The sequence below is a fragment of the Seriola dumerili genome, unplaced genomic scaffold, assembly GCF_002260705.1.
Source record: "Seriola dumerili isolate Sdu_G_001 unplaced genomic scaffold, Sdu_1.0 BDQW01003649.1, whole genome shotgun sequence".
In the NCBI taxonomy this organism is placed as follows: Eukaryota; Metazoa; Chordata; class Actinopteri; order Carangiformes; family Carangidae; genus Seriola; species Seriola dumerili.
In genome coordinates this window covers 249,540-275,788 of record NW_019177904.1, presented here as the reverse complement: position 1 = coordinate 275,788, position 26,249 = coordinate 249,540, and the positions used below count along the sequence as shown (strand labels likewise).

The 26,249-nt window shown below is 43.8% G+C and overlaps 1 protein-coding gene across 2 annotated transcripts in view; it reads left to right on the top strand.

Moving 5' to 3' along the window:
• The window catches only part of camk2b (calcium/calmodulin dependent protein kinase II beta), a 48,873-nt gene that overhangs the window by 3,192 nt on the left and 19,432 nt on the right, over positions 1–26,249 (top strand). For both annotated transcript variants that reach the window (XM_022769569.1, XM_022769568.1), the window contains exons 2-14: positions 2,277–2,371; positions 3,860–3,919; positions 5,071–5,125; positions 5,748–5,813; positions 11,763–11,835; positions 15,078–15,180; positions 18,548–18,631; positions 18,721–18,815; positions 18,898–19,020; positions 20,630–20,713; positions 21,383–21,425; positions 23,047–23,118; positions 24,298–24,332. In XM_022769569.1, coding sequence (XP_022625290.1) covers positions 2,277–2,371; positions 3,860–3,919; positions 5,071–5,125; positions 5,748–5,813; positions 11,763–11,835; positions 15,078–15,180; positions 18,548–18,631; positions 18,721–18,815; positions 18,898–19,020; positions 20,630–20,713; positions 21,383–21,425; positions 23,047–23,118; positions 24,298–24,332 — 988 coding nt within the window. The remainder of the gene's footprint in view (positions 1–2,276; positions 2,372–3,859; positions 3,920–5,070; positions 5,126–5,747; positions 5,814–11,762; positions 11,836–15,077; positions 15,181–18,547; positions 18,632–18,720; positions 18,816–18,897; positions 19,021–20,629; positions 20,714–21,382; positions 21,426–23,046; positions 23,119–24,297; positions 24,333–26,249) is intronic.

Here is a 26,249-nt window from a genome sequence, read left to right as displayed (position 1 = left end):
CACTCTACATAAAGCTAATAATTTAAGTCAAGAATAGTATTATATTGTTGCTATCACTGCTAATATTCATGCTTTTAAATATGTATAACATGTTCGTTATTTGGCTAAATGGCTCTTCCTGAGTGTTTTATACATTACGTTTTGCCAATAAGAAAAGAGGGAGATTATAAGAGATTATATTAGGTATTTGTTACACTCGGAGTTCGGCTAATCAGCAGGTTCTGGATCCGGATCCAACCCTCCCCCTGACTCCCACCTGCCCTGCAGATAACCTGTCATGTTGAAGCTGCGTTGCCTCCTCTACCACACGGCGGGAGTGTCAGCGAGTGTCATGCTTACTCACCCCGTATCCTCATCATGTTCGCGTGTTGGAGAGCTCGTGAGAGGCAGGGGCTCTGAGGGGAGTGTGAGTGTTTCATTGCGTAACAATCCTGAGGTGAGGTAAAATTAGCTCTGAGAAATGACAGAGGTGGTTATTTCTGTTTGTCTCTGTTGGGTTTGATGAGCAAATGTGGCCCGAAAAACTCCAGCACACACACACACACACACACACTACAGGTCTTATCCCTGAAATGCTGCTTTTCTTCCTCTAATTCTTGCCATTTGATGCCACTTTCTTCTATGAGATTATTCAAGTCACGGAGGAAAGAAGCCCTAAGCTGTATTCTGTTTGAATTTGAATACAGTTAAAGTGTGACCACAGGGGGCGCTGTTGTAAGAATGTCAGGAGAATGGTAAAAACAGGAAAAACACTTGAACAGAGAGTTGACGCATTATTCCAAGGTGGTTAGCCTTGGTGCTAACACTAGCCGTATAGTAACAGCCTGAATTAGCTTATTCTGTTGTGTAAGCAAGTGATATATCTCATATAAAATGAGCTGAATGGATTGTATCTGTGTTATTAATGTATTTTATTTCGATGTATCTGTGATGGTGGCGCAGCCGTGGTGCTAACAGTCTGCTGACACTTCGGTTTGTTGTTTTCTTGTTTGTATTTTGGACATTTTCAGATATAGCATACTTCCCAGCTATATATAATAGTAATTCCTAATAATACAATTAATTAGTTAATGTGACTTGTACCTGGATAAGCAGCTGAAAATGGATGGATAAATCACCAGTTGAAAAATAGCTGATTAATTCAGAGGGTATCTGGAGGTCTTGAAAAGCACTGATTTATGTTTTCTTGAAAAAGGCCTTAAAAGGTATTAAAAAGTCCTAAATTTGATTTACAAAGGTCATAAATATCCTTTCTATCCTGCCATAGGAAATAGCTGACTGTAGTAAAACCTGGCTGGAAAATCCACTGTACTATTGTTCTGGATCTCTGACCTTAAAGTAAATTAAATTAGCTTGTGCTAAATGAATCTATCCATCCATCCATCCATCCATCCATCCATCCATCCATCCATCCATCCATCCATGTTCTGCAGCTTATCGAGGTTCAGGTTGTGTTTAGTGATTAATTTGTTACATCATTAGTAATATGCCAGGAAATAATAACACAATGGGAAATAATTTTTCATAAATTAACATTTATTTCACATTGCACAGGGTACATTATTCTTGGCCTCATCATCCCTGCTGGTTTCTAATGGTACCTTTTGTACTGTGTGTCATTTCTTGGCAAAAATGCTTAAACCTTTCAGTGTGATACGCAGATTTATATCTTGTTAGCTTGTTTACTTCTGTCGGCAACCCAGTCTTGTGTTGAAGTCTTTTCCCCCTTCAGATAGTTTTACCAGACAGACAGAAACCAACCAGTGCTCTGAAGCTGAAATGATTCATTGATTAGTTGATTGACAGAAAATTAATTGGCATTTTTGATAAATGAGTCATCATTCAACTAATTTTTCAAGCAAAAAAGCCAAAAATTCAGTGGAACCAGTTTCTCAAAATGTGAATGTTTGTTAGTTTTGTAGTTTTATATGATAATAAACTCAAGATCTTTGGGTTTTTGAATATTGCTCAGACAAAACAAGAAATTATAATATGTTAACTTGAATAAAGAGGCGTTTAACACTTTTCAATCGATCGATTATTAACAAAAATAACTGTAATTTTGAAGTTATTCAAGGGAAGGGAAAGAGACTATGACACAGCTCCAGATTCATGTACAGTATATCAGGCATGCAGGTCAGGCTGGTTTGAAGCAGAGAGGGCTCCAGGACAAACATGAGGTCAGTGTGATAGCTGAGGCGTCCGTTTTGATGCTGACAAAGCTCATATGGCAGCTGACCCGTCTCCTCCTCCTGTCTCCTGTCTTTGTTTCCCAGGGGGGCCTTTTCAGTGGTGCGCCGCTGTGTCAAACTCTGCACAGGCCAAGAGTACGCCGCCAAAATCATCAACACCAAAAAACTCTCGGCCAGAGGTGAGAGAAATACGTCGACAGCTTAACCCTGCACTGTGGCTGTATGGTTGTGTGTTTTCAGTCATACGCAGAAGCCGAGGGAGCTTTCATCATTATGTGCATGTGTGTACGTCCCAGATCTGAAAGCTTACATTAGCATATTTTAGCGCTTGTTTTGGTTCCAGCGTGTGAAGCCTTCACGTCTGTTCCTCGGAGAGAGGCAGATGATGGTTTCACTCAGAAGAGCTGTCGAATCCAACGGCGAGAGGAAGGATCCAAGCGTCTGGGGCGACTGATGCTCTCTGAAATTTACATTTTCCTGAACAAATTATAAGAAGAATGGGATAAAATGATGAGTTTGTGCTCAGTTTTCACACTCTGCTACACAACATGGAAACAGTGTCCCTTTGAAAGTGCTATTTGTAGATATTATGTCATTGTAAGTGGAACTGAGATGAAGCAGCATCGTCTTCTCTCGATACAATCATCAAAAACTGTAGAAACACCTCAGAAATCATCTAAAAATAGCAACAATGGTGTAATTACTGCAAAGGAATGAGATCATTCATGGGTGGGGCTGTGGTTGCACCATCTTTTTTAAAACAAGACATGAGCTTGTTTGTTGGAGTGTCCGGGCCGGCCGCTTCCTGCAGTGTGGTTTTTGAGGAACGATCAGTCAGCCATCTTTGTTCTTTACTTGACGGACAGAGGAGTGTGTGTCTGAGCTGCAGGACGCTGTGCTGCTGTCAGTCAGAGAAGAAGCAGATACAACACACTCCTCATCAGGACAGACCGTCCACTCAACTGGATCTCCCTCCCTCTCTTGTTTCCTATTCCTCTCCTCTCCCGTCCTCTTGTCTCCTCTCCTTGTCTCCTTCTTCTGTCCACTCCTGTTTCATCTCCTTCTCTCATATCTGTCCTCCTTTCTTCTCTTTTCAATTTGTGTCCTCTTCTCGTTTCCTTTCTTCTCCTCTTGTTTCTCCTTCTCTCCTCTACTCTCGTTTCCTCTCCTCTCCTGTCTCCTCTCTCCTCCACTTGCTTCTTCTTCTCCATTTTCCTGTCCTCTAATGTCCTCTCATCTCATTTCCTCCCCTCCTCTTGTTTCCTCTCCTTGTTTCTGCTCCTCTTGCCCCCTTCCTTGCTTCCTTCTTCTTTCTACTCCTTGTTCCCTCTCCTCCCTTGTTTCCCTTTCTCTCCTCTCCTCTCCTCTCCTCTCCTCTCCTCTCCTCTCCCCTCCCCCTCTCTCAGGATTGGGGGGTTAAATAGGCATCTGGGACAAGTGTAGCCCTCAGGCCGTTCTCATCGGTGTGTGTGTCTCATAACTCCTCGTCAATCACCTTGAAAACAGTCAGAACTTCAGTCTTTACAAACTGTAATGTGGTTTTCATGATGACACATTTGATTTCCTGATTTCTCTGTTGTAAAGTCCACATCAGCCCAAACTGCTTCTTCATCTTTCATTTGTTTGCTGTTGTTTTAAACCCTGGTGTGACCGACTGCGTCTTGTAGACCACCAGAAGCTGGAGAGAGAAGCTCGCATCTGCAGACTACTGAAGCACCCCAACATCGGTGAGTCTCCTTTTTCAAATGTGCTCTGGTTCCCAAAGACGGTCTTCTCGTGCGCCATCATCATTAATACATCATGACCGACGTTTGTTGTTGTTTAATCCCTGTACAATCAATACAATCTCAAAAACATTTTCCAAATGCACAGAACTTTATTTTAAATTCTAGCAGAGATCCAAAAATCTCCAAAAATACCAAATGTGTTGGTCTGAATTTTTAAAAATGTGTATGAACTGGTGCTAAAGACATGGAGAAGGTTCAAAAACACAGTCAGACTTTAACATTTCTCAGTGTGAACATCAAGAGTTTCAGAAAACTTGTTTTTATTGCAGTTTGAGAAGTTTAATGTCCCATGAAAAACTTTATAAGGTAAAAGTGTCAAAAATGTAGTTGCACAAAGTGATTCCATGATTCCTTTTTTAAAAATCTCCAAGTGTTTTTTTTTGTTCTGTGCTTTATTTAACTTAAATTTAAATAAAAACTGTGAAAAATGAATCTACGGGGGCAGAATGAAGAAAATAAATATATCCCAGGAAGTGTGCAGCGACCGGGATGCACCCTTAATGATGTCTTTGCCTCTTTAAAAGAATCTTAAGAGATTCTGTGCAACACCCTTAAGTAACTTAAAGAAATTAACCCTTAAGTGCCCTTACTAAAGTTGAAAACTTAAGGTGTTTTGTGCAGCTGGCCCCAAGCTCCTAAATTAGCCAGTCACTGTAGTTTTATCAAACAAACAGGAGGAAATAATGCATTTGCTGGGGGTCTATTTTCAGCGGTGGATTGATCCACATTTGGTGCCTTATAGGGAGTATTTAGGGCAGGAGGACAATGTGTGTGTGTGTGTGGGAAAAATAAAGTACAGTGTGTGTTCATGGTGATGAAGGTCACCCGGTTACACAGAGTGGCTCACTGATGTGTCAAAGTTGTGCAGCTACAGTTCAGTGAAATTACAAACGTCACCATTTTGCTTTTATGTTTTGGCTTCATGAGATTTATTGAAAACAAGAAAAATATCACCGGCCTGGTCCTTTAAGACCAAAATAATAATGTGTATTATAGTAAATACTATGAAGATGAAAGACCTCTCTCTCTCTCTCTCTCTCTCTCTCTCTCTCTCTCTCTCTGTTTCTCCCTCTCTCTTCACCTCCCTCCAGTTCGTCTCCATGACAGTATCTCAGAGGAAGGTTTCCACTATCTAATCTTTGACCTGTGAGTTGCTTCGTCTTCTCCTCCCTCTTCCCCCCTTCCCTCCTTCCTTCATCCTCCTCCTCCTCCTCTTTCCCTCTCACTTCTTCTCTTTCTATGCCATGCTGTGCTGCGCTCCCTCCTCCTCCTCCTCCTACTCCCCTGGTGCTTCATTTTCCACTCCCTTCCTTCAATCTGTCTCCTCTTGAGCTCCCTTACTTTCTTTCTTTTTTTTATCCACATTCTCTTTCTGTTCCCTCTCTTCTTCTTCATCCCCTCCTCGCTTCCAAGGCAGTTCCCCCCATTACATAACAGTCCAACCCCACCGCCTCCACCTCCTCCCTCCCCCCTCCCCCCTTGCAGCTCCCACTTTAGTACACACACACACACACACACACACACACACACACACACACACACACACAGATACATCCACACTCCCCCGCACTGGAGCCAGTCTCCATGGCAACGCAGTTGGAGTGAATCCTGCAGCCGGGGTTTCCCCCTAATGAGGACATCCCCCTCCTGTCTCTCTCTCTCTCTCTCTCTCTCTCTCTCTCTCTGTGTGTGTGTGTGTGTGTGTGTGTGTGTGTGTGTGTGTGTGTACATAATTCTGCGTTTTAACCTCCATCTTTACGTTTCCCAGGGTGACAGGAGGGGAGCTGTTTGAGGATATTGTGGCGAGAGAGTACTACAGTGAAGCAGATGCCAGGTAAACACCCATGAATCTCATCTCTCTTGTCTTCTTCATCCCCTCCATGTGTCAGTCCTCTGCAGTCCTCCAGCAGCTCAGAGAGTTGGACTCCTCTCATTAGCACACACACACACACACACACACACACACACACACACACACACAGAGGCAATTTTGACACTGTTTTTTTGGCGTTAGAGGCTCTAGATGTGATGGATAATACCTCTACACTGTTTTTCTGTGAACTGAATTGCAAATCGAGGTCGAGGAGTTTTCCCCAGAGTCCGAAATTTTACAGACAGATGGAAACGTACACATGCACAGACTTGCACACACGCCCACGTCGTAACCCCCTCAGGAGGTAGACTTAAATCAATTTGACTGTGGAGGCGGTTTGTGGAGGCGAGAGAGAGAAGAAAAGAAGGGGACAGAAACACTGAGAGGAGGAATAAAAGAGGTAGAATGAGAAACGCAGAAAAAAGAGGAAAAACTGTTGATTTTTTTCCAGCTGATTTGAAATATTTTTTTTCATCTCTCACTCCTGGTCTCATCTCTGGCCTTTTTTTTATAACTCCACTTGTTGCCATATTCCAGGCTATAAATGACCTTTTCCACACAGTATGCTTTCAACACAGAGAAACTGAAGTATTGGCTGTTTCCCAGTCGTCAAGCATATGATGAAAATCATCTTTGTGAAGTGAAAAAGTCCAGCATATAATAATTAATGAAAACATGACATTTAGATATATTAGATGTTGGTAAAAGCAGCAGTAGTAGGTGTGAAAGTGTTGATCCTATATTTGAAAAATGCCATATTTAGTGTGTTTAGTAGTTTACAAGTCATATCTTTATGGTGCTTGTTTCAGTTTGTTCTGACAGGCTTCAACCTTCATGAAAAATATGCAGATTTATTCAAGTACAGAATTTAATAACATGAAAAATGCAGAGGCCATAAGGCAGGTTTTTGTTTGCTGCTTACAAGTGGCTAAATGTAATAGCTAACTGCTATCGCTGAGGGCGAGGGTTATATTTTAGGGTTTATTTCAGATGCCTGATGTCTCTCATCTATGAAATTGCTACTTCTACTGATGCTGCTGGTGCACAAAAAGTGATAATGATGCCATGTATATAGGCAAAGCTTCAAAGTTTGTCAGACATGTCTGAATATAATACCTATTGATTAAACCTATAAACACAGTAACGGGAGAGCTGTCCTACATTAAAGCTAATACTGCTTACTCACCATCCTATCGTCCTTTTTTAGGGCGACATGAACGCTGAATATTTAATACTACTCAAGTGGAAGTTTGTAGTGGTTATATGGTGCTCTTAAGATTTGTAAAGGTGTCCCACAAGGGTTTATGCTTGGTCCTCTTTTATTTGCCATTTACATAAATAATATCTATGATTCCACATTGTAATGTATGTTTTTATGCAGATGATACCACTTAACATACCACAGCTCTTTATTAATGTGGTCACTGCAGAGCTACAGTGTTCAGGATCAACACTGTAATGAACCTTTCTGTAATCAGTGCTGTAAAATGCTGCTCTGAGAACGACCGAACTATTTATTTAGGAGAATAAATGCAGAGTTGAGGTTAACCTTTAAAAAGCTTGTGGGATGCCTTGGCCTTGGCAGCACTACTTTAGGTGTGTTTTGGTCTCGGTCTTCGCACAATCTTGACAAATTCAACACTATGTGAAAGCCTCCTGGCTGCACTGCAGCAGCTGTTGACTTGACTTTTTGATTATATAAAATATAGAAAGGATTAGCTTTCAGAGGAAGCCAAGGTTAGGACTGTAATTGAATGGTTGAAGAGCAGAAATGTTTTGATTTTAGGTTCATTATTTTCAGACTTGTGCACAAAAATGGTGGTTTCTGTTAACAGGTTTAAAAGAAAGGCAACAAAAATGATGTTTGGTGTATTTCAATGAGGCAGAATTTGCTACACTCGCACTACATAACCATCACCAGGTCTGTTTGTTTTCACACCTGAATTCACACCACACTGAATCTCCAGTTAAAATGTAGGGCACTTGTTATGCAACCAGAATGATGGCACATAAGAGCCTTGATGATGATCTCAATGTATGGAGATTCCCTGTTTTTCCTCTGTGTTCTTAAACCCCTCGCCTCTGCCTTCACTCTCCATTATTCTCTGTATTAAATTGTGTGTGTGTGTGTCTCTATATGTATGTGTGTGTGTGGGTGTAGCATGGCTTGACTACTGTCCAACAGTATCTCGCTGACAGTTTCCTTCTCTGTACTCCATCTGCACACAGAATCGCTTGATCCTTCCCTCCTCTCTCCACCCTGTTAAACTGAGGGTTCACCCAGATTACACAAAAACATATTTTCTCGCTTATCTGTGTCCAGCAATGGCAACAGTCTTTGGTTTCATGCATTTAGGTTTGTAAATATCGGTTTCTGAAGGGGTTTTCCATGCTGACATTAGCATTTAGCACAAAACACTACAGTGCCAGGAGGCGATGTAGGGAAATAGGACTGTGATGTATTCTGATGAGATGATACAAATCTGCCTGGAAAGACGCTCACCAAGATGCTGCTGGTGTGTTGTCCCCCCCCCCCCAACCCACCCAAAACACCCAACAACCACACACACACACACACACACACACACACACACACACACCTCTCCGACGTCTGATCCAGGAGCGATGCGTCTAATAATTTCTCTAACTTTTCGAAACTATAATTCAGATTCACACCCACTTCAGAATGATTTGAATTTCTTGACTCTTTTGTCATTTTTCAATGCTGTGAGCCCCAATAACAAAATCCCACTCACCTCCACTGTATCAGGACGGAGGCAGAAATCTGAGAAACGGATATTTACAAACCTAAATGCATGAAACCAAAGACTGTTGCCATTGCTGGGGGAGAGGGACGTCTGCACTGCTTTGCTTTGCTCCCCGACCTCAAATAAGGGGGAAAAAAAGAAGATGGATGGATGAACTTTGCAAAAGTTTTAGGCCCTTCCAATGTTTAGATTCTTTTCCATGACACAGTCCCGTCAGGAAAACGTCTGAAATCCTTTCTGCAGCAGGACAACAAGTCCAAACATAACAGCCAGAGAAGTAAGTTCAGATCTGGGTCCTGATCTCAGCATCATGGAGTCAGTCTGGGATCACAGGGCGGGTTCTCCAAGATGCTGGAACCAGTACCCGAAGAACCGAGGAGAGCTGGTGCTGTTTTAAAGGCAGAGGGGGTTTAGTTTGATTTAGTCCTTTTCTTCTCTTTACTTTGGATGAAGTTAATTGATAAATAAAACAACTTTTGCACAGTCCTTCCTATTAGCCATACTGCTAATCCTTTTAGGGGCCGTGGGGGTGGCTGGAGCCAATCCCAGCTGACATTAGGTGAGGGAGATGACAGCCTTGACAGGTCAGCAGTCCATTACAGGGCCGACAAACAACCATTCACACCTACGAGTCATTTAGAGTCGCCAATAAACTCCAACCTGTCATGTCTTTGAAAAACCCACGCAGACACAGGGAGGAATCTCTGCTCCCCGGACGCTCGGCATCTTTCTTTTTATTTAATGCTGTCAGCTCCACAAATATAACTTCATTCACCACCATTGAGTTCAGGTGGAACAAACCTGGAAAATGAAAGCAACACTATCTACATGTCAGGTTAGACATAAGTCAGGAAATATGTTCTTTTTTTTTATTTTGGTGAACTGAGCGTGTGATCTTCTTCTCTGACGTGTTCCCTCCTTTATCTGCTCCTCACCCTGTCGTTTTGTCTCCACAGTCACTGTATACATCAGATTCTAGACAGTGTGTCTTACACCCACCAACATGAAATAGTGCACAGGGACCTCAAGGTGTGTGTGTGTCTCTCATTGTGTTGCACTGTCCTGCACCTTCTGTACAAGGGTTGTTGTTTACATGCCTGTGTTTTTATTTATCTTTTATTTAACATTTTGCCTGTGATTTAAAAAAAAACAAAACAACTTGCCTGTGCCTGCTGTCCGTCCGTCCGTCCGTCTGTCTCTTTCTGTGCGTGTCTGCCTGTCTTCAGGTTTTGCTTTTGGGACTCTTGTTGGACTATTTTAGATGGTCTGAACTAGAATGGCGATTTCCTGGGGGTCCTTAGCAGACATGAGCGAGTGAGAGAGTGAGCGAGTGAGAGAGTGAGCGAGTGAGTGAGTAAGCACTTGAGCGAGTGAGTGAGTAAGCACGCACGAGAGAGAAAGTGAAAGAGAGTAGAGTTCAGTAGAGTAACAGCAGAGCAGTGTCTACTTCAGATGCTTGGAAACCTGCTAAATCTTTTCCCGTCAAAGGCGTCAAGGCGTTGCTGAATAAATTACACAGGGAAATGTGCAGGTTAGACACAGAGTCTCCCACGTGGAGCTGCAGCTCACTCCTACACGGCCTGACTCATTTTTTTCTTGAAAATAGAAAACTGTGCACCTTCTCCCTCGATAGTTCACAGACAGGTTCACTCTTCACACCTTTCCTTGTAAGTGTGAGTGAGTGAGCGAGTGTGCAGCGAGAGATCATTGCTACATCGAATAAACGTGTGTGTGTGTGTGTGTGGTAGTGTGTGTGTGGACACATTTTATTTTGAAACCATCGTTGAGGACATGTTGGCCGGTCGTCACACCTTAAAGGGCTGTTTGAGGATTAAGACCTGGGGTCAGTTTTACAAAGAGACTTCAGACTGGTGTGTAGTGTCGGTCCACTCTTAATTTGGCTCATTATTTAGTCTAATGTTTGTCAGACCAGGAGCCGGTTTCACAAAGACAGACTTTGACTGTGTCTTGGATATAACAAATAGATTTCAGATCGACTGAATCTAAATTCATCTGTCGCATAAAACGGTTTAGTTAAGGCAGACTGTGGTTCAATGAATTCTGGGTAAATTCAGACTTTTTTCGATATAAAAAATGGCCGACCGAGGAACCGCATCAAACCGCTTCGTTTGGTTTTTGGAAGAATTCAACACTTTCAAAGACGCTTTACTTTGGAAATTCAGCGAAGAGTGAAACGATGAAAAACTCTTTCCCTCCTCGTTGCTCTCTCCATAAAAATGTTAGCAAACCACAAATTCTGAGCCATGTTTTCCTGTGTTTTTATTGTTGCTCAGCGCAGGTGTCATTGATTGTTACCATGGTAACATTTTAGGCCTGGGTTAGCCTGGGAGTTAGGTGTCTAATGTTTTCTTAATTGCATTAGACTGATCTATGAGCAAAAATTAAGCCCAAGATCAATGTTACCATGGTAACATGGTAATCAATGACACCTGCGCTGACCAGTAGCACCCAACAACAAAAAACAAGAAAACATAGATCATATAATTTGTGGTTTGCTAACATTGTCACGGAGAGAGCAACGAGAAGGGAAAGAGTTTTAGACCAAAATCAGATTTTTATTTTTATTGTTTCACTCTTCGCTGAATTTCCAAAATAAAATGTCCCTGTAGCTGCTGAATTCTTCCAAAAGACAAATATTTTCTGCTGAGGGTAAACAGAGCTGAGCGTTCTTCAGGCGGCCATTTTTTTGAAAAGTTTAATTTACCCAGAATTCATTGTACCACAGTCCGGCTTAAGATAGTCAAGAACTAAACTGCTTTGCACAACGGATGAATTTAGACTCAGTCTTTCTGAAGTCTGACCATTTTTTAACTCACACAGTCAAACTCTGTCTTTGTGAAACCAGCTCCTGGTTTAGGGCGGAGCTCAGAGTCAAGGTGGAGCTCAGCGTTCGGCTTTTATTTGTGATGTTTAAGGTTTGAGTAAGAGATAGGGAATGCATTATGTCAATGAGTGTCTTCACAACTGATGTAAGATCAGTGTGTGTGTGTGTGTGTGTGTGTGTGTGTGTGTGTGTGTGTGTGTGTGTGTGTGTGTGTGTGTGTGTGTGTGTGTGAGAGAGGTGGCTTCCTCTGCATGGACGTGTTCAGACTAACCTGCTCCCCCTGCTGTTTGCATGCAGTCATTGCATCCAGCAGATCCTGGAGGCCGTGCTCCACTGCCATCAGATGGGGGTGGTACACAGAGACCTCAAGGTGAGTCACCTGCAGGGGTGTGTGTATGTCTGTGTGTGTCTGTGTGGTTGTGTGTCTGTGTGTGTGTGTGTGTGTGTGTTGGGAGGGATGTACACTTGTATTTCGTCTGTCTGACTGTTGTACTAGTTTCTGACGGCCGGTAAGTGCAGTGATGTATATTTAAAGCCAGCATGTGTGTGCACGTCCGTGGGCCTGATCTATCCACACATGCATGACTGTGTGTATGTGTGTGCGTGTCTTTTTGTGTACGTTGGACTGTTTCTGCATGCATTTAGATAGAGTGATGTTTTCCAATAATATTTAATTGAAAGAGCAACTGATAACCTCGCTGCAGTGATGTGGAAGTGTAAGGTGAAGGTGTGTCGGTACACCGTGACATCACTGGTGGGTGTGGTTACAGGTGCAGCGTACTTTCAATTTCCAACCAGGAAAGGCAGTGAAAGTAGTTGTCGTCATTATATATTATTCAGGTATTAATTTACTTTTTATACAGCGGTTATAAACATTTATTAACAGTTTATAAACTGTTAATAAAGACTAAACAGTATTTTTCTGTAAGGACATATTTGTGATGAATTTCTAAGATGCAAAACAACTCTGTGATTCTTATTTTATCTGTGCAAAAGTTTGTATTATGTATAATATATGTTCCTTCTCCATACCGGCCTCAGATCATCTCATATTATTGCACTGAGACACTTTGGTGGGAACTCTACAATTACTTTACCCTACAGGAGTGTATTAAAGGTTGCCCGCACAGAGGAGGCCAGATGGGAAAGGTCTGAGGCTGCGGTGTGATGATTTCCCTGGAGGAGGTTTATTAAGTTACTACAGAAAAAAAAGACAAAAAATGAGATGTTGTTTTCTCATTACATGTTCATGAAACGAGGCCAAAACTTACAGGCCAGTATCTGGTACCCTGAAGGCGAGGACTAGAGTGACGCCTAATATCTAGAGGATCGATATCTGACCCTCAATGTGCTGCGGAAAATGTCATGTTCTGTGTTATAAGTTAGTGTGCAAACATGGGTTTTTATTAAAGAAACAACATTAGGAAAAAGGGGCTCAAATTAAATATATAGTACCTGATGTTAATTATTTTATTCCCAAATTAAATATAAATCTTCCCACTTTCTCCTCTTTGTACGGAGGCCCTGAAGGCAGCACGGTGCAGCTGCAGAAAACTTTATGATGATGATAATAATAATAATGATAATAACTTTATTTTTATAGTGCAGAGTTACAAGGTGCTTCACAGAAGATGCTGAGAAGTGAAGACAATAAAAGTCAGTGCAGTGCGTCGACCTCTCAGCGGCATCACTGTCCGTGTCCTGGTGACTGTGACTGAAACAACCTGAGCACAGTAACAAGGAGGAACACCTGTTCCTGACAAAACCTCAGTTCATTCTGCAATTTACTTCTCATTTTTTGGCCTGAAGCGATTCGTTGATCGACTGAAAACTAATCGGCATCAATTTTTTATAATCAATTATATGTTGGAGTCATTTTTTAAGCACAAAAACGGACAATTCTCTGAAGGATTTGCTGCTTTTCTTTATTGTAGCTGACGGTAAAGTGAATTTTAAGAAGGACATTTTCACTGTTTTCTGATATTTTACAGACCAAACGATTAATCAATAATGAAATTAGTTGTCGCCTGCAAATCTAGTTCTATATAAGTTTTAAAAGTTTGCAACTTTTTTGAATAGACAAAATAAATGAGATTAAAGTTGCAACTATTAGTCAAGAGAGAATTGATTGACAGCTATTCTGATAATTGATTGTAATTTCTTATTTCTATTCAAGACATTTGAAAACGTCACCTCAGATTTGGAAACTTTAAAAGAGAGTTTCAATGTTTTTCGGACTTTTTACAGATGACTGATTAAGTAATTAGTTAAGAAATGAATCAACAGATTAAACGATAACGGACTTAATAATTAGTTCCATCATTAAACAAGTTATTAATAATGATGATCAATAGCCTACGGTACAGAAAATGGAGAAATGAAGTTAAAGCCACGTTAATAAACCCATGATTTTATTGACTTAATTGAATTAATAATCTGTATATTGCAAATTACGAGGAAAAATTTGAATGAAGTGGAATAAAATTTAAAATAAAATAAAAAGTGGTCGACCGACAGACCAACACCTCCATTCCAAGTCTTTGTGCAAAGCTAAGCTAATTGCCTGCTAACTAGCTTCTGCATTTAGAATTCAGATGTGAGATCGATATTGATCTTCTCACCTGACTCCTCACTGCAAAGCAAAAAAGCGTATTTCCCACATTGTCAAATATTCCTTTAAACCCAGAGTCTCGTCTGGCAGGATGTAGCAGACCTTCACTGGGGTTCAACAGGCCGCTCAGTGAATCTGTTCCAGCTGCTGCTCATTAGTCAAGTCTCCTCCCTCTGAGTTTTTATCTCAGCCAGCAGAGGGTGACATGATGACTCTCTATCCTGCAGCTGGAATCACCACACGCAGCTGTTTTCATGTCACTGTGCCGGAACCATTAACGGCTAAAGGCACAAATCAATCACTTTACAGCGCGGCGCTGTTGTTGGTGTATGTGCTGTGGTCTGTAGATGTTTGTCAGATCGCTGTTACATCATCAGCGTCTGAGCAGGAAACACTCGACCGTTGCAAAATGACAAGCTGTGTGTTTGGTCTTCCTCAAGTAAACAAATGGCAAGAAAAAGGCTTATACACATATTTTAAGTCCCATCTGTTTGTGTCAGCCTCTGAGCGTGTGTGTATTAGAATATGTATGAGTGTGTGTGTGTGTGTGTGTGTTGCTATTCTTAGTCTTCTGATCTGGGTTTAACTGGTTGTATCTCAGTGATTTGTCACACTTTCTGTTTTTCTTGTAAACTCAAAACCATGAGTATAAAACCATGAGTCAGGGAGTGTAAGGTTTTCTCCTGAATGCAGGGGCGGGGCCAGAGGGGTGTTCAGGGGTGGCACAAGCCACCATTAATAATGTTCAGTTAATTACTGCCCAGAACTTTACCACAGTTTTACTCCTCTTAAAAATGAGCCTTTAAACCTGTGGCCTCACATTCATCAGTTTTAAACCTGCTCCTGCATAAACACAAACTGTTCCCACCAACTACTACAAAATAAAACCAGCCTCTTTCTGCTTGTTGCTTTACTCTGGCACGGGCAGGAAGTTAACATCATTACAGGTTCAGGAGGTGGAGACGCGTTGACGTGTGTTTGGTGTTTGTGTTGTTGTGCAGCCGGAGAACCTGCTGCTGGCCAGCAAGTGTAAGAACGCAGCCGTGAAGCTGGCCGACTTCGGACTGGCTATTGAGGTTCAAGGAGACCAGCAGGCCTGGTTTGGTATGTACACACACAACACACACATTCACACCGTGCACCCATGCTAGTTAGTTAGTTAGTTAGTTAGTTAGTTAGTTAGTTAGTTAGTTAGTTAGTTAGTTAGTTAGTTAGTTAGTTAGTTAGGTAGCCGAGCTTTATATATTCTCAAGTGATAGCTAAACCCTTACGCCTGTGAAAATACAGTCTGCAGGTTTACCATAGAAACTGGTTGTCAGGTCAGCTAGCTAACTTGGCTAATATTAGCTCTAGTAACAACAGGTCGGTGAGCCAATCGGAAGAGAGGAGGCTCTGAGCCTCTCTTCTGATTGGCTGACTGTTTTCTGAGTGATCCAATAAAAATAAAGCAGATTTCAGGTAAAAACACTCAGAGAAACCAAATCCTGCAAGGTTTGGATGGTGGGTCCAGGTGGGCGGGGCTTGGTGACTGCTTTGTTGTGACATCACAAAGTTCCAGAAGTCCTGACGGCTGGTTTTAAGGCTCAGTTTCTGAATACAGGCTGTGTGCATTTCTCTGTGGACTGAGGCTTTGATACTTTCACAGTATTAATATAGAAGCTAGAGCTGATCTATAATCACACTACACATGGACACAGACCTTTACACTGGGGGAGCTTTAAATATTACACCCGTACAGACAGATCAGTCTGGATAACATGGAGGTTAGGTGGCTCCTCTTTTCGATAATTACAGTTTTCACAGAGTGAAAGGTCAAAACACTGAGGATGTGTGTGTTTATATATATTTCAGACTTATTGTGATGAGGTGAATCAGAAGCGTTGGACAGATCTACAGAGAGTGCAGCACAGTAACGATATCATCTGACTCTGATCTAAACCTCCAGAATCTCAGCCAACCATTTTTCCCTCAAAGAAAAAAACATCTTAAAACTCGTGTCATTCATCCTCTAACTTTTTTTTGTTTTTCTAAAAGCTGTAATTAAAGATTCATTTTTAATTAATCACAGTTTAGCAGCCCCCCCCCCCCCCCCCACCCCTGAGAGAAGCTAAAGAAATCCTTTATGTTATTTTAAAGTAAATCTACAGTAACATCTGCCAGTCTGTCTCCATCCTCCTCCTCCTCCTCCTCTTCATCATGGAGGGTTGTGTTGCCTGTCAGCTCTGATGTGCAGCAGAGCCGACACACTGACGGCTGCAAAGCCTCTGATGGAGAATAAGCTTCCACAGGACTGTTCATCCATACTGTCCTTTCATCCTTTCTGTCGGCGTGTCCTCGTGTCTGGCAAACGAGAAGACATTTTTACCTCCTCTTCCTCTAATCTCATCTGACTGAGGACACTCGTCTTGATCTTTTTTCAGTTTCCACATTTGGTTTTTTATTTTATTCCAGTGTTAAACTCTTTTGTCTCAGCTGAGGTCTAATTAGACGTATTAAACTGAGAACAGAGTGACTCCTGTGTGCTCAGGTGCCTTTGTGATGGTTTTTGGTTTAGTTAGTGTTTAAAGTGGTTTAATGTGGAAGAAAAGGAGTCGGGCTGTTGATGTGTCTTGTAGGGGGGGGGGGGGGGGGGGGGGGGGGGGGGGGGGGGGGGGGGGGGGGGGGGGGGGGGGGGGGGGGGGGGGGGGGGGGGGGGGGGGGGGGGGGGGGGGGGGGGGGGGGGGGGGGGGGGGGGGGGGGGGGGGGGGGGGGGGTGAGATGGCGTGGCAGTCAAACAGCTACTGAACACTAGAGAACTCACTCTAGAGGAGAAGCCAGATTGTGGTACAATGAATTCTGGGTAAATTAAGACGTTTTTCAATATGGCCGACCAAGGAACCGCATCGAACCGCTCAGCTCCGTTTACCCTCAGCAGATAATGTTTCTCTTTTGGAAGAATTCAACCGTTACAAGGACGTTTTACTTTGAAAATTGAGTGAAACAGGAAAAAGAATAAAAAAAATTATGCGGCCTCTAAAAACTCTTTCCCTCCTCGTTGCTCTCTCCATAACAAACCACAGATTATGATTTCCTGCTTTTTGTTGTTTTCTTGATCAGGTGATTAGCAGCAGGTGTGGAGATGAGTCAGGAGACACACACACACACACACACACACACACACACACACACACACACACACACACAGAGAAACACAAGGAAGAGAAAACAAAACTAAAAGTCATCTCTGCAGGATTTTCAGGAAACTCAACCTGATTGAACCTGATTGCAGTAAATGTGCTTCTATACACTTCCCTTGACTCGCAGCCAGAATGAAGATCCATTACAGACGCAGCGCAGCGAGCTAAAAGCTCTGACTGTACATTAAACTACATTTTCATAATGGACTCAGTGACTCTGAGTCTGTGTCTGAAGTAACTCCACATCCTTTAAAAGTATTCCTCACACAGGAAACACTCAGACGTAAACTGAGCTCTTTTTCATCTTTTAGTGTTTTTATTTCTTGTATTTCAGACGTGATTCATGATCATTTTGTTCCGTCGCTGACAGGGACGATACAACATGTTACGACACGGAAAACACCAGAGAGTCACGCTCCTGTCAAAACCTGCATTTTATATTTTATATTTCTCTCTGTCAGAGAAGAAACACTCAGACCTTTAATCAACACCACGATGTAAAACTACATCATCACATGTCATAAAATCCTACTTCATTAAAAGTGTTATTGGAGCGCTGCAGCTCTCGCAGCCTCGAGCGTGACAATGAGCTTTATAACCTTAAAGATTTTATTTGTCACCATGATAATCCAAATGATGGCGCTCTTGAGTATCTGTTTAACTTCATTATTCTAAATGCAAAATTCTTCATCTCCTAGAACTGAAAGTTAAGACATTTGTTCTCCATCACCTCTGACTGAACTTTGTATTTTTGTCTCTTGTGCTTTTTTATTTTATTTATTTATTGTTTTTTTTTTCCAAAGGAATTTATCTTCTAACATTGTCCCTTTTTTTTTTCTTTGCCTTTTGTACTTATGTCATTTAGATTCAGGTTTCATTGTGCTGTTGTCCTTCCTGAATTATATATAGATATATATGTATAATCTCATGAGCTCCGGACTCCAGATACTGGTGGTCTCCATTCAGGACTGTGAAGTTGATCAGTGATGTGAGTTTAACTGTGACAGCTGTTACTGACATGAAGCAGCTGCATGAGAGGACTCACCTCTCAGCTGGTCTCCTCGACATCAGAGCGATGTCACACAGTGAAAGTCTGATTTCTGGTTCATCCGTCAAAACATTTAAAGTCAGAGACTCGAGCCGCTCTGACAGATCTGAGGACAGAGCCGTGACCACAGAGTGTCCAGCTCCTCAGCGGCATGCTGCAGAGCGCCGTGACAAAAACACACTTATTTACAAGGAACTGCACCCTGAACTGTGTTTTTTAATGTGTGTGTGTGTGTGTGTGCGCGCAGGCTTTGCAGGGACTCCCGGCTACTTGTCCCCAGAGGTGCTGAGGAAGGAGGCGTACGGTAAACCCGTAGACATCTGGGCATGTGGTGAGCTCTCTGTGTGTTTTATTCCTCTCCGCCGCCTCCTCGCTCTCCTTCTCGTCGCTCACACAGAGGTTGTGTGTTTTTGTGTGTAGGTGTGATCCTGTACATCCTTCTGGTTGGGTACCCTCCCTTCTGGGACGAGGACCAGCACAAACTCTACCAGCAGATCAAAGCTGGAGCGTATGACGTGAGTCCCCCCCTCACTCTCTTTAAATCAGACATTAGATATGATATAAACGTGGACGTACATGTGTGTGTGTGTGCTTTAGTTTCCCTCCCCAGAGTGGGACACTGTGACTCCAGAGGCTAAAAATCTGATCAACCAGATGCTGACGATCAACCCGGCCAAGAGGATCACTGCCCAGGAGGCGCTGAAGCACCCATGGGTCTGCGTAAGTACATAAACCCCGTCACTGTGGACAGGGAACTGCATCTCATGCCCTCTGTTTGAAACTGTCGTTTAGTGAATCCCCCAAAAGCAAGTTTGTGAACATCTGTCCAGAGCTGCCGAGATATCAGCCCCATCTGTTTCCAAACATGCGACCTCTGATATCTGCTGATTCTGGGTCAGTTCATCTCGAACGATTCGTCCCACAGAGGAGAAACTTATCTCAGGGATCAAATCATCTGCCTGCTCATCAGCAGCTAAAGTACCAGGATATCAGACTCTCTGATTCCTGCAGTGAAGACGTTTGACTTTATCTGAAGGTTGATTGGAAAAAAACTTTTTACTGACATTTATAATGAATAATAACTTTATTCATGTAGCTTCAAACTTTATCTAACATCCTGTTTCCAGGTAGCAAGTCCCCGGGCAGCAACTCTTGGCTTCACTGTCCTGTCACATAAAGGCATAAAAAGGTTAATATATATCTCTCTCTATATATATAGAGAGATATATATTAACATGTGACGAGCTTCCACCTCTTGCAGCTTAAGATTTACTGTTATAAGCTGAAGTCTATTGGTTTTGGATTGTGAGTCAGGTGACATCATCTCAGGCTGCAGGATATTATAACGGCCCTTCTGTTTCTGACGTTTTATTAGCTGCAGACGTCGATTCTTTGAAGGGTCTTAAATTTCTACGTGTTTCCTCGTGCATGTACATATTAACAGCTTCTTAGCACCGTCTGTCTGTGGTGCTGAACATGATGCTCAAAACACTTTTACATACTCAATATGTATATATTATGAATATTTTATGTATATTATGTAAAGTTTAAACATAATAAAGGTACATTTACAGCATCCTTTTTACACCTTTAGGTACTTTACACATTTAATACAAAACATATGATCAGCTCATAAGATAAGACGCACTGTTACAATATAAAACGAGCTCCACCTCAACGAACTGTAACTCACAGGAATCCATCAAGGAAAATATAATCCATGATTTAATATAGTTTTTATTAATTATGACTCCTACATTTACTTTTACTTTTAAAATAATAATGACAGAGTTTAATGAGATAGAGCTTTTCAAGATGAGCCGTTACTAAGTGCTTTACACGGCAGATATAAAAGATAGAAATACACAAACTAATAATAATCAATCAGTAAAACCCTCATGATAGAAGTGAGTTTGCAGTTCTCAGAGTCTCATTTGAAAACAGTGGCGCCCCGACAGAAAACACTTTAGTTCTCTGCTTCATTAATTCATTTCTCCTCATCAGAAACGACAGTGTTGCTGCTTTAGCTTCAGTAAAGGGTCGACCGCTCTCCGCTTCACATGTCGCATCATATATATGTTATTATGAGGCAGAGTGAGAGTGTGGAGGGCTGATGTTTGTCAGGAAACTATGAAGACAACCTGGATCTGTCCTTTTTTGCCAGAAATGTCATCACCCTAAAGATCCTCAGAAGCAGCGTGTCCCGGCGCCGAGCGTCTCTCCGACAGCTCCTGCCCACATAAACCCGTCACTGTCAGAGCTGCTGCTCTCAGGTTTTATTTTCAGCGTCTCTCTCTCTCTCTCTCTCTCTCTCTGTGTCTCCCTGCAGCAACGCTCGACAGTGGCCTCCATGATGCACAGACAGGAGACGGTCGAGTGCCTGAAGAAGTTCAACGCCAGGAGGAAACTCAAGGTGTGAAAGAGCGTGAAGGGGCGGAGATAAAGTGTCTTTATACCTCTGATACAGGATCAGCATCTTCCTCTGATCTGCTTGATTTATTCACATGAATCCATCCATATGATTTATATTCAGCTCAGATCCTCTCTTCTTTTCAGGTGTGGATTATGTAACGATGCTGATTTCATTCCATTTTTCTCAGTAACTTACATTTATTTGGTAATTTAATTCTATAATCCAGTTACGTGTAACTAGTTCTTCCCCGACTCGGGTCGGGAGTGAATCCACCGATAAATTTTCACATCAATTTCACCATTTAATGTCGTTCAGGAGCGAAATCTGCTGCCTGTTTTCAATTATCTGACACTGCAGACGCTCTGAGTGACGGGACGTTTAATTCCTGTCTGTAAAACTAGATATCCGTGTGGTGGTCTGGTTGTTAATGTGGGTTCTGCTCCGGTCACACCACGAGGGGAGAAATAATTATTACAGACTGATCTGATCTGAGAAGACATCGTCTCTTTCTCAGCGTTTCCCGCTGAAATAAAGTGATTTTATTTCCTCCATTTCTATTCCCTCCAGTCTCTCTGCTCTGTGACGCCGTTTAATTCAGACTGACGTGTCACACTGCCATCAGGTTAATGTTAAAGGTTGAACGTGGTGTCTTCTCCTCTCCCTCCGCAGGGCGCCATTTTGACCACCATGCTCGTCTCCAGGAACTTCTCTGGTGAGTTCTGCCTGTTGAGAAGACGAGAGAGAGAGAGAGAGGGAACATGTCAGCGCCCTGAGCCGGAGAGAGGAGGGGAGGACAGGATGACATCCCATCTGTCTTCTGCCATCTCTTCACACACACACACACACACACACACACACACACACAGCCTGTTGATGGGCGGCAGTGTGAGAGAAAGCAGGAAACACAGCAGAGATATCTCATGTGGTGTTTGGTGCCTCCGCAGCCTCGGTCTCAGACTCTGTGACATGTTCGAGTCTGTTACTGGTGATAGACCGAGCCACGGAAACAGACTAACACCTGGTCAGTCATAAAACATGCAAACTCAAAATAAACAGAACCCAGTTCACAGATCATTTCTAGATAGTCTAGATCTAACCCGTACCCTTCAGGCACGATGTCGTCGGGTGGCGTTCAGGTTTCCCTCCAACGCTTCGACCCTGAACCTCGACGTCCTGTAGTTGGTGGGTCGGCAGTGATGTCACTCACTGTCCATCAGCTGGCTCTTTCCGCCGCCTCCCCCAACCTGCAAACAGCTGTCTTCCTCTTCCTGCTGTTCCCAGACCTGTGAGCGTCTTCCACAGAGGCTGCACCAGACCTGGACCAGGTCCTGGTGCTGGGTGACCCTCCTCTCCGAGCCCCCGTCCTCCCACAGGGCCGTCGGTTTCAGTCAGGGTGATCCTCTTCACCTCCTCAGTCAATCAATCAATCAATCAATCAATCAATCAATTAATTAATCAATCAGACTTTATTTATTTACCAGTCTTCATACAAACGATGCAGCAAAAAGGACTTTACAGAATAAAAGAAATAATAAAACAACCTCCTCACACACACACACACACACACACACACACAACAATAAAAGTAATAAATAAAAACAATAGAAATAAGACAATAACAGGAACTGAGGATACACGGAAGACTGGAGAGCAAAGACAAAGATAAAACAATAAAATGCTAAAACAGGAGATTTATTAAAGTGAGTAAGAAATAAGAGGTAGGATATTAAAAATCTAATAAAAATGAAGACAGAATATTGAAGATAAAATAATAAAATGCTAAAGGATGTTTGGAAGTGAATAATAAATAAACAAATAAAAGTAAAATAGAGATAGAATAAATAACCAGAAGTAAAAGTGTCTGACTCCGCCTCCTAACTCCCGGCTAATCTAAAAATGGTCAAAGAGGTGGAGCAGGTGTGGAGCTGTGACATCCGCTCACCCACCTGTCACTCAAAGAGGCCACGCCCTCAATTCTCCATAACTTTAGTCCTTAACAAAATGTACAGGTGAGTTATAGAAACAGTTGTTTGTTTATAAACAGTTGGTACCAGGCTGTAAACATGTTGATTTCTGCTGTAAAGTTGGACATTTTAACATGGGAGTCTGTGGGGACTGACTCACTGTTGGAGCCAGACTCTAGTGGCCATTAGAGGAACTGCAGCTTCTGGTTCTTCAGTGTTGGAGGTCGTTGCTGGCGCCGCTCGCACACTTAAAGCCCAGTGTGACATTATTCTAACATCCACCACACTGAACCAGTTTGTAGTTTTGTTTTTTTCTGTCATCCGTCTGATCCTTTAAACAAAAAGTGCTCCGTCCTCTGTGTGTTTCAGTGGGTCGGCAGACTACAGCCCCCGCCTCCGTCAGCGCCGTGGCAGGAACCACCGCTGGCATCGTGGAACAAGGTAAACTCGTCACCTGAACCTCTCCCCTCTGCTCCTCCCTCTCTCTCTCTCTCTCTCTCTCTCTCTCTCTCTTCAGACTCCACATGGTCTCCTCTCTGAACTCGTGGCAGACGTGATTAAAAACAGAGTCACAGCATCACACACTCCCTCCATCCCTCAGCTCGTTTTAATCTCTCTTCCCAAATCTTTTTTTTTTTTTCCCTCCTCCCCATCCTCTAATGCTTCTCAAACGTTTGCCAAGGTAAGCAGCCTCATCTCCGCCGGGGGGGGGGTATTACTGTTCAGTTGTCATGGGTTAGGGTTTCTCTGCCCTGCAGGGAATTAGGACACAAACTGTGTGTGTGCAGTTGTTTCCATGTCAGACATGCTTTTTAAAATATAATATAAACACACACACACACACACACACACACACACACACACACACACACACACACTGTGGGGCCTCTGGATGTTTGTTTACCCTCTCGTCCTGCTGCGCCACAGTGTTGTGTTGTGTTCACTTCCTGTCCATCAGTGAACTCTGCAGTGATTCCCTCTAATCCCGCCTGCTGTTGAGATTAACAAACCCATTATCACACACCTGCATCTCCATCCCACTTCCCTCATGCTTTCACTCCTAATCCCCCCCACCACCACCACGCTCACCCCCCTCCCTCCTCGATCTGTGCCTGTGTGTGTGTGAGTGTGTGTGTGTGTGAGAGTGTGTTTGGATTATATGGAGAATCAGTTAGACTTTTTTCCCCTCCTCATGCCCTCTGCTTATCTAATGCTTTGGGCGATGGATCAGGGTGAGGAGGTGCCAGTTGGATGGAGATTTTTTAATGTGTGTGTTTATTCGTTGGGGGGTTTTAATGTCTTTTCACAGGACGGACGGAGGGAGGGAGGGAGGGAGGGTTTTATTTTTTTCTTTAGAGGGAGGGATGAATTCTTTTTTTCCCGTCTCTTAAGGGGAGGAAATGTGGAGAGATAAACATTATCACTCTGTTTTTGGTCTGCTTGGTCATTTCCTTAGATGAGCAGGTGAAGTTTTTTTAATTTTAATTTTTTTCCCCTAAGCCGCTGCATGCATCTTCATCATCATCATCATCACTGCATGTGTGTGAGCCGTGGTCATCTGAAGGTGTATGATGTGTACTCTTCCATCTGAGGGTGTGTCGTTCTGCCTCTCTGCAGCAGCCAAGAGTCTCCTCAACAAGAAGGCTGATGTCAAGGTGAGCTCCTCTCCTCTCCTCCTCCTCTCCTCTCCTCCTCTCCTCCTCTCCTCCTCTCCTCTACCTCTCCTCCTACTCCTTCTCCTCTCCTCCCTTCCTCTCCTCTCCCTTCATCTCCTCTCACTCCTCTCCTCCTCTCCCTCTCCTCCTCTCCTTCCTCTCCCCTCTATTTCCCTTCCGTCTCTCTCTCTCTCTCTCTCCTCTCCTCTCTCTTCCTCTTCCTCCTCTCCTTTCCTCTTCTTCTCCTCTCCTCCTCTCCTCTCTCTCCTCTCCTCTCCTCCTCTCCTCCCTCCTCTCCTCCTCTCTCTCCTCTCCTCCTCTCCTCTCCTCCTCTTCCTTTCCTCTCTTCTCCTCTCCTTCCTTCCTCTCTCTCCTCTCCTCCCTCCTCCTTCCTCTTCCTCTCCTCCTCTCCTCCTCTCCTCTCCTCTTCCTCTCCTCTCCTCTCCTCTCCTCTCTCCTCTCCTCCCTTCCTCCTCTCCTTCCTCTCCTCCTCTCTTCCCTCTCCTCTCCTCTCTCTCCCTCCTCCTCTCTCTCCTCTCCTCTCCTTCTCTCTCCCTCCTCCCTCTCCTTTCCTCTCTTCTCCTCCTCTCCTCTCCTCCTCTCCTCCTCCCTCTCCTCCTCTCCTTCCTCCCTCTCCTCTCCTCCTCTCCTCTCCTCCTCTCCTCCTCTCCTCCTCTCCTCTCCTCCTCTCCTCCTCTCCTCTCCTCTCCTCCTCTCCTCTTCCTCCTCTCTCCTCTCCTCCCTCCTCTCCTCTCTCCTCTCTCTCCTCTCCTCCTCTCCTTCCTCTCTCTCTCCTCTCCTCCTCTCCTCTCCTCCTCTCCTCCTCTCCTCTCTCTCCCTCTTCCTCTCCTCTCTCTCTCTCTCTCCTCTCCTCCTCTCTCTCTCTCCTTCCTCTCTCTCCCTCTTCCTCTCTTCCTCTCTCTCTCTCCTCTCCTCTCTCTCCTCTCCTCTCTCTCCTCTCCTCTCTCTCCTCTCCTCTCCTCTCCTCTCTTCCTCTCCCCTCTCTCCTCTCTCCTCTCCTCCTCTCCTTCCTCTCTCTCCCTCCTCTCCTCTCCTCCTCTCTCCCTCCTCCTCCTCTCCTCCTCTCTCCTCTCTCTCCTCTCCTCTCTCCTCTCTCCTCTTCCTCTTCCCTCCTCTCTCTCTCCTCCTCTCCTCTCTCTCCTCTCCTCTCCTCTTCCCTCTCCTCTCTCCTCTCTCCTGCTCTCCTCTCTCCTCTCTCTCTCTCCTCTCCTCTCTCTCCTCTCCTCCTCTCCTTTCCTCTCTCCTCTCTCTCCTCTCCTTCCTCTCCTCTCCTCTCCTCCTCTCTTTCTCCTCCTCTCCCTCCTCTCCTCTCCTCTCCTTCCTCCTTCTCTCTCCTCCTCTCACTCCTCTCCTCTCCTCCTCTCCTCTCCTCTCCTCTCTCTCCTCTCCTCTCTCTCCTCTCCTCTCCTCTCTCTCCTCTCTCTCCTCTCCTCTCTCCTCCTCCTCTCCTCCTCTCCTCTCTCTCTCCTCTCCTCTCCTCTTCTCTCCTCTCCTCTCTCCTCTTCCTCTCCTCCTCCTCCCTCTCCTCTCTCCTCTCTCCTCCTCTCCTCCTCTCCTCCTCTTTTCTTTCCTCTCTCCTCCTCTCCTCTCCCTCCCTCTCCTCTCCTCTCACTCCTCTCTTTCTCTCCCTCCTCTCCTCCTCTCCTCTCCTCTCTCCTCTCCTCCTCTCCTCTCCTCTCCTCCTCTCACTCCTCTCCTCCTCCTTCCTCTCCTCTCCTCCTCTCACTCCTCTCCTCCTCTCCTCTCCTCTCCTCTCCTCTCTCTCCTTTTGCGTCGTTGCCTCTTTACGTCCTTGGCTCCTCTCCTCTCCTCCTCTCACTCCTCTCCTCTCCTCTCCTCTCTCTCCTTTTTGCAACTACTTTTGTTTATCTCATAAATATTTTGATCAAAAAGCAG